Source organism: Chelonoidis abingdonii, chromosome 3 (assembly GCF_003597395.2).
Source record: "Chelonoidis abingdonii isolate Lonesome George chromosome 3, CheloAbing_2.0, whole genome shotgun sequence".
Lineage (NCBI taxonomy): Eukaryota > Metazoa > Chordata > Testudines > Testudinidae > Chelonoidis > Chelonoidis abingdonii.
This window is the reverse complement of record NC_133771.1, coordinates 161,221,718-161,230,652: the sequence shown is the minus strand read 5'-3', so window position 1 is coordinate 161,230,652 and position 8,935 is coordinate 161,221,718. Positions and strand designations below refer to the sequence as shown.

General features: G+C 41.8%; 1 protein-coding gene across 1 annotated transcript in view; it reads right to left on the bottom strand.

The window, feature by feature from the left end:
- Positions 1-498: 498 nt before the first annotated feature.
- Positions 499-8,935, bottom strand: part of PPP1CB (protein phosphatase 1 catalytic subunit beta) — a 54,280-nt gene continuing 45,843 nt past the window's right edge. The window contains exons 7-8 of the mRNA XM_032790229.2: positions 2,884-3,018; positions 499-2,246 (exon numbers count right to left, since the gene is read on the bottom strand). Coding sequence (XP_032646120.1) covers positions 2,142-2,246; positions 2,884-3,018 — 240 coding nt within the window. The 3' untranslated portion in view covers positions 499-2,141. The remainder of the gene's footprint in view (positions 2,247-2,883; positions 3,019-8,935) is intronic.

Here is an 8,935-nt window from a genome sequence, read left to right as displayed (position 1 = left end):
GCCATATTGGGGTCAGGAAGTGACTTTCCTCCAAGGGCAGATTGGCAAAGCTGTCGGAGGTTTTTCACCTTCCTCTGCAGCATGGGAGCACAGGCACTTTGCTGAAGGAATTCTCTGCACTTGACGTCTTCAAACCACAAATTTGAGGACTTGATAACTCGACATAGGTTAGGGGTTTGTTACAGGAGTGGGTGGTGAGATTTCTGTGCCTGCATGTGCAGGAGGGTTTTTTTTTCCCAGGGGGGGGGGGGACTAGATGATCTATAATAGTCCCTTCTGACCTTAAAAGTCTATAAGTAAATGAACATCAGTGCTCGCCTCAAAAACAAAACAAAAAAAAACACAAAAAACAAAACAAACAAAAAAAACTGTAACCACTGTCCAAACAGCAGCTGATCCAGTCTGCCCTCAAGATACGGAGATAGTATGACAAAATCAACTGCGGAGTAGCAATTTGAAAAGTTTTTAAAATAACCAGGACAGACTTTCAAAATCATTGACAACTTTTACTAAATGAAAAAACTACATTAAATATGCAATTAAACAAAATGGGAATGAAAAAAAAAGATTTAACCAATTTTAAGAACCTTTCCACTGTGTCAGAAATCACTCTCGCATTATACTTGCCAGCTCATAAAATGTCAAGTTGCCGATCCCTCAATTTTAACATTTTCAAAGCCCAATATTAAAGTCAAGGTTTTACATCTACTGTTGCACATTTAGAATGGTTAAAATCTGAGCCTTCCCAGTCTTGGCAAATTTGACCTGTTCAAATAAAAAACTGTTATTCATATCCAATAGTTTACATCCTTAACATCAAATCTGTATGTCTTTTACAATTTTTTACCTATTACTAACTTGATAAATTCCTACACTTGCCATGTCAATATGGAACCTATAAGAAAGGAGACCAAGAAAAGAAATACTGACTAACTCTTGGATCATGTACAGAAATTATTGCTACGATAGTAACTACAAAGCGAAAGTCTATACAATATATGAACTTTGATCATGAAATCCGTATATAATCTTTAAGTGACTAAGCTTACAATCATGTAGAAACATTCACATCGCACTATTAGACAGTTCAACATCACTGGTTCAGCTGATCAGTAAATGTGTTAACACCCATTTAAAATAATCCTCTTATGAAAAACTTCACTTTCAAGGCCTTATCAAATAAGGATCTTTCATGTTTGTGGAGCTCGCAGGGATTGCATTCTGATGCAGTATATGTACTGGGAAAGCTAAGCATGCCAAAGGTATTTCGTGAAAACAAAGCCAAGTACCAATAATCACCGTTACAGAAGGCATACCTTTAAGTCTTAATGTGAAGTTGCCACCCAGCTGTTAATGTTCATATTTAAAACCAGTTGTAGTGCGAAATCCATTCTGTGGCAATTAAGTTATAAAAGCAAAGATAGCTTTCTGTCCCTTCAAACATGCTGTGTACTGTCAGGGGTGTGTTTATTGGTCACTAATTTAGACATAGTTTGCCTTTTTACTTCTACTACCATCTTATCACCTTATCTCTACAATTGGGCACACATCTTTAAACGTAGATTACGAAGAATGAGAGGGGAAAGAAAAATGAAAAAAGAAAAAATATGAGTGGGCTGTCCCAAAAGCCCCTTTCCTCATATTTTCATTTAAAAAACAAAATAAAAAAAAAAAAAAAAAAAAAAAAAAGCAGCCAGGGAACATGACTAGATACCATATTTGCATCATTCTAGCTACAAAATAACCAAAGTAAAAGCAATCAAGCAACAATAAGACCACATTACACGAATGGAACATCATGCTCTCATCTGGTTTAACTATTACATCAAGTTTTAACTGGGATGTTGGTCAACTTTAAAAACCGTGATAAGTGAATATGTAATTCAACAGATTTTTTTAAATCTGGATTTTACTCTACATTGGATATTAGAACTTGGAGCTATACTTGTTACAATACAGTGTCGCACATCTTTCTACTAGAAAAAAATTAGTAAAGATCCTTTACCCGTCTCTTTAAGTTAAACGCGTGACATCATAAAGGGTGTCAAATGGCTGGATGGTTTTACAGTGCACACTTATATACTGTAATATGGAGTTTTGTCCTTGATAGATCTGGTGGTGTTTTGACATTGTTCCTTTCTTCACCTCTTCTTCGGTGGATTAGCTGTACGAGGTGGAGTGACTGGACGTCCAGAATTCAATCCACCATACTGGTACTTGGCTTTCTTTTCAGATGGTTTCAATATCTTTGAAAAAAGAAGGAAACATTTTTAATAAGTCCATGACAATTGAGATACATTCTATATACTATGAGTCAATGAGACAATTCAAATTTTTGACTGTAATTGATTATTTTTGAGGAGCAAAAACATAGAATATAAACCTTGCCACCCTGTTTATTTCCTTATCCCACTCATGTCTCCACATATTACTCTCCATCGATGGACTTCATTTTCAACTGCTTTTGATTGTGACTGTTCTGTCTAGGTAAAAAACAGGAGCTGCTAGTATGTGACTTGTCTGAAGCAGAAAGAAAACACTAGTTAAGGAGTCACATTACAGGATGCCATCATCTCTGAATCAGGATTTGTTCTGCTGCCCGGAATTGGACTCAGCAGGAAGATTAAATCCAGTTCTAAATGTGCACTGAGAATGCACACAAGAATCTAGCATACAGCAGCTATGGAACATGGCAAGTTTATTTACGGGAATTCCAGGCCTCTTAAAAAGCTCCCTGTTGTTGGTTTGATGCCAGCCCGCTGTGTAGTACCATCTTCTGAAGCTTATTTTCTTACTGGCACATGCTGAGTGCCAATTTATAGCTTCTATAAACCTATCCACTAAAAAAAGAACACTAAATTTTAATCTAGCAGCATAGTATACCTGAAAGGAACACATCAAAGTTTCATCAACGCTCATCATGCCTCCAGCATTATCAAACTCTCCACAGTAATTTGGAGCTGAAAATAGGGTGACCAACTGTCGTTTAGCAAAGAATTCATAACCATCTTCAACCACCTGTTAATGGGAGGAGAGGGGAAAAAACAAAAAGCAGCTGAAGTCAATACAGCTATCTATTGAGACAAACCCTGCAGGAATTAAATTCATTCTATGACCTAAACTCAAGTTCTCAAGCAGGCAGCAATTGCTTATGTTATGGACAAGTAAGCAGTGAAAGGAACAACAATTTAATGATTGAGAGGTGGACACACAACACTGGGCTGTGGTGCCAAATCAGAAAAAAATTTAAATATTTGAAATCAAATTGCTTAAAAACAACTATAGCTAATATGCTGATAAATTAGATTAAGATTTTCAAACTTGAAGTTTGGTGACCATGCTCTCAATTGATAAATATTTGGAAACCTTATACTGAGTACAAAAGAGAAGTTTTATAATTTGACAAATGTTTTAGATAATATTTTAAAAAGGTACCACATTACTACTGCACCCCGTATCATTCTTACTATACTCTGGTGCCATTCATAAAAACCCCTTTAAATGTTACAATTCCCATGTTCTAAAGAGCTTTCATGAAAATGATTCTACTGTACTTAAAAGAATTAGCTTGTGCCAGAGATATTCATCACTCTCTTTAGTAAAGAGAAAGCAGTAATCCAACTCAAATTATAGTGCAAGAATGACCAGTACCTAGGTAAGGCAGATCTCCATGCTGCATCCCACCACCACCATATACATACCATGGGGCAATGAAAGACAAAATAATGTATGCCTAAAATAAAATAGTTTCCACGGCCAGCTAATCCTCATTGTCGGGGTAACACTATTGTTTGCCTAAAATCTATAAAGATATTCCAGACATAAAATTGTGAAGTTATTTTGCAACAACAATGCCTAGAAGGCTGTTTTTACAGAGACAAGGTAGATGAGATCATATCTTTTATTGGACCAACTTCTGCTGGTGAGAGACAAGCTTTCGCACTCACATAGAGCTCTTCTTCAGGTCTGGGAAAGATATTCCCAGCAAAATGCAAGGTGGAACAGATAGTTTAGCATAAGTAGTTAGCACATATTCTAAATGAACCATTCAAGGCAGAGTGGCCTGTTAACGCCTCTGCAGTCATAGGACAAAAAAACAAAAAAAAAAAAAAAAAAAAAAAAGGGGGGGGGTGATAGGTTACAGATTGTTATAGCAGCCATAAATCCAGGGTTTGTTCAGTCCATGGGTTTTAGTGTATAGAAGAATAATGAATTTAAGCTACCATACTGTATTTTGAAAACATTGTGCAGGATTCCTTTGAGGATGATTGATAGGTCAGACAGAGGGACTGCTTTGTGGTAAGTGTTCACTCACAGGTGATGTTATTTGTCTATTTTCCTATATGGAGTTTATTCAGAGCCCAGTTGATAGTCTGGTTTCACCCACAGAGGTTACTGGGCATCGGCGAGCTGGATGAGATTTATACCATAATGTTCTTGATGGCACATGTAGGATGATCCATGGATCATGAAAAGTTGTTTGTTGGGGACCTGTATCATTGGTTAGCAGTGGAGCATAGATGCAAAATCTGCAGTCCTGTTCTGCAGGTCTTACTGCACTTTGACGTTGGTGTGTCCTAGGTCTGTGTTGGAGTTTTGCTTCTGATGATTAAGAGCTGTTGGAGGGTTGTGGGGCATTGTTGAAAAATGCAAGAAGTGGGGGTTCCTGAAGATTCTTCATATGGAAGTCCCCTTAAGTAACGGGTTGTAGGTTTGATGAAATCCCTCTATGGGTCCAGTGTGGGCAGTAGGTGAGTAATAGGGAGTATGGTCGGGGAGGAGGGGGAGTATTTCTGTATTGAAGCACGGTCTCTCTTGGCGGACTTGGATTGCTCATTCATGATGTGATCGTACCTTGTTGGTGGAGATGTCCTGCTGTTGTGAAAGGCCGGTTTTAAAGTGTTGTTAAGTATTAACCCAGACTTAATTCTTTGGGGTACATATCTGTGGTATCTGAGTGCCTGGTTGTACTAACAGATTGGCTTGGTATGTTGGGATGAGTTAAGGATCTATGAAGGTCGATGTAGTGATCTGTGGGTTTCTTGTATATGGTTGTCTGTAGGGCTAACACAGATGCTACTGGGAGAGTGTTCCAGAGAGTTTAATGGATGGGTGCTGGTTGTAGAAGCTGTGGTGGAAGTCTTTGGGGGAGTTAAAGCTGTCTGTCCAGAGGATGAAAATATCATTGATGTATCTCAGGTATATCATTTGTTTGGTGGTGCATTTGTGCAGAAATTCATCTTCACGGTGGCCCATAAAGAGGTTGGTGTGATTAACGTGCATAAGCCTTGTCAAGCAGTGTCAGGCTAAGTACTGTTAGTCCTCAAACTTCCAGAAGTTGTAAGTAAGTAAGTACAGTAGAATCCTGCAAGCATAAGCATAATCTATCTAGGAAGCTTTATAGACTAAAAAGGAAACTCTGTCAAGGTAGATACAGACTTGTGGTTACTATGCTCTGCAACCAAATACCTCTTTAAGCTGATTCGAGCATCTGAGTCTAGCAAATTGACCACTATTAGCCGCATAGAGAAGAGATGAGATGAGCACTGGTGCATAGTTTATAACTTCAAAACAACCACAAATGCCACCCTAGAATATTTGGCCACCTTGACTGGTTGACTTGTTTTGAAACACGGCCAGCAAATACTGTATAAATAAGATGCAGAGAGGGGTGGGTGCGTGTGTGTGTGCGCGTGCGCGCACACTAAAAGAAATTGCTCTTTGTCAGGCTCACATGCACCCCCTGAACGAAAGGGACTTGCGCTTCACTGGACTATCTCTGCCTGGCCAGTGCAGGAAATGGTCAACTGAAGGTAATGTATCATCTTTGGACAAAGGCAGGGTAAGATTTTTAAAAGGTCTGGTTATGCTCGAGCTGGGTAATCTTAATCTATAGTATTAATACAGACTTAAGTTTAAGTTGTTTAAAAATCATAGTAGTCAATAGTTAATCAATATATAGTAACTATATGTTTTGTGCCTTGCTGAAAGCAGGTACAGCACTGGTGAAGTTAGTTTATAAATCATAGTGGTTTAACAAGTCACTGTGCCTGACTTCACTATAAGTTATCATCAAGTTTATCATAAAAGTCAGTAAAAGTTTATAAGTTGTTAAACAAGTTAATAGGTAGGTTAAAATTAGTAAACTATAGTTGATTAATGTATCAGTATTGCATATGAACTTGTACTGGTTGGGGATGGTTACAGTACGTGTAAAGTCATTAGGTACTGTCTGTCTGTTTTGCCTTCATAGTCCTAAGTCATTAAAAACCTTTCTTGAGAAATAATTAGTTGTTTAGTTTCTCTTTTGCGGACACTACTCAACTTCATTACATCTGTGTTGGGTGGTGGGAAGCAGCGATCGCCCAGAGTCCCACTAGGGTCCTAACGTAAGCCCCCCTAGGGCTCTGATGTGTGCCTCCTCCTTCCATTAATCTCCACAGTTGCCATATTGGGGAGCCATTCCAGTACCCCTGGCTGTTCCTATGGTTTGGACAAAGTTTGTTGTTGAACATAAAACTGTTATGGGTGAGGATGAAATGGATGAGTTTGGCGATGCACTTGGGTTGGGCATCTGAGGATCATCCATTATCTTGTAAATATTTGAGGCAGGCAGCTATGCCATCATTGTAAGGGATGCTGTGTTTAGGGAAGTGATATCCATGGTGGCGTGGATGGTGTTCTGAGGGAGGCTTTTAATATTGTGAAGTTTGTGGAGGAAGTCGGTTGTGCCCTGGAGGAAGGTGGCCCTTTGTGCAGGGAATGGTTTGAGGATAGTTTCTATGGGTTCCAATATTTCTTCATATTGAGCCATGAGATGTTTACCAATGGCTCTGCCTGGGTTCCCTTGTTTGTACATCTTGGGAAGCATGTAAAAGGTCCCTGGGATGGGTTCATGGGGGGAGTGAATTTGTAGAGTTTCTCTTAGAATTGTTTGGGGAAGGATTTGACGATATGCTTAAGTTTCTGAGTAAATCACGGTGTGGGGTCTTTGAGTTCTTTATAATAAGTGGTGCTGGAGAGCTGTCAGTTGGCTTTGTTAACACAATCAAGGTTCAGGACTACAATGGCACCCCTTTGTCTGCTGCTTTGATCATGAACTGGATAACTATTCAACATTTTCAGAAGACAAAGCCTGGGAGCTTAAAATTCATTACTTTGCTAGACACTAAAAATAATGGGCTGAACAGAGAGACTGGATTTATGGATCGTTACATTCTAACACTTCTTTTGTCCCATGACTGCATGTGTTAACTGACTACTCTATCTTGAATGGTCCCTTCCAGTATGTGCTAACTACTTATACAAAAAAGACCGTTACTCACCTTTGTAACTGTTGTTCTTCGAGATGTGTTGCTCATATCCATTCCAAATAGGTGTGCGCGCGCTGCGTGCACGTTCGTCAGAAGATTTTTACCCTAGCAACACCCGGCTGGTCAGCTACGCACCCCCTGGCGTGGCGCCGCTACGGCACCGAATATATACCCCTGCCGACCCATCCGCTCCTCAATTCCTTCTTGCCGGTTACTCCAACAGTGGGGAAGGAGGGCGGGTGTGGAATGGATATGAACAACACATCTCGAAGAACAACAGTTACAAAGGTGAGTAACTGTCTTTTCTTCTTCGAGTGCTTGCTCATATCCATTCCAAGTAGGTAAATCCCAAGCCTTACCTAGGCGGTGGGGTCAGAGCGAGAGACTGCAGAGTGCAAGACTGCCAAGCCAAAGGCTGCATCCTCTCTGGATTGTTGTACCAGGGCATACTGGGAAGCAAACGTGTGTACCGATGACCATGTAGCTGCTCGACATATATCCTGGATAGGAACTCGAGCGAGGAAGGCGGCCGACGAGGCCTGGGCTCTAGTTGAATGTGCGGTAACGTGACCCAGAGAGGCGTGAGCCAGATCGTAGCACACCTGGATGCAAGCCGTTACCCAGGAGGAAATCCGCTGGGAAGAGGATGGGCTGACCTTTCATCCGGTCCGCCACCGCCACAAAGAGTTGGGGCATTTTACGGAAAGGCCTCGTGCGGTCAATATAGAAAGCTAGCGCCCTGCGGACGTCCAGTGAGTGCAACTGTTGCTCCCTACATGGTGTGGGGCTTAGGGAAGAAAACCGGCAGAAATATGTCCTGGTTGAGGTGAAAAGACGAAACCACCTTCGGGAGGAACGCTGGATGCGGCCGTAGCTGCATCTTATCCTTATAGAATATCGTGTAAGGCGGGTCCGCCATCAGAGCACGAAGCTCTGAGACTCTCCTAGCCGATGTAATGGCCACCAGGAACGCCATCTTCCACGATAAATATAGGACTGAGCAGGTCGCCAAGGGCTCGAACGGGGGGGGGCCGTAAGTCTTGTCAGAACCAAACTGAGGTCCCAGGTCGGTGCGGGGCGTCGCACCGGGGGAAAAAAGGCGGTCCAGCCCCTTAAGGAACCTGGAGACCATAGGATGGGAAAACAGAGTATGCGCTTTCTCCAGGGTGGAAAGTGGAGATATCTGCTAGGTGTACTCGCAGGGACGATAGTGCGAGGCCCTGCTGCGTGAGATACAACAGGTAATCTAGAATCATGGGTATGGAAGCCGCGGCAGGTGCTGCATCCTGCCGCTGACACCAGCTAGAGAACCGCTTCCACTTGGCCAAGTATGTAGCGCGAGTGGAGGGTTTCCTGCTGCCCAGGAGTACCTCCTGCACCGGGGTAGAGCAGCGCAACTCTGATTGAGTTAACCATGGAGGAGCCATGTCGTAAGATAGAGGGACTGCAGGTCTGGATGGAGAAGCCTGCCGTGGGTCTTGCGTGATCAGGTCTTGATAGAGGGGCAAGGGAATCGGGCTGGCTATTGAGTGGTCTAGCAATGTGGTGAACCAGTGTTGCCGGGGCCACGCAGGGGCGATCAGAATGAGGCGAGCCTCGTCCCTGCGAAGTTTCAGCAGAAC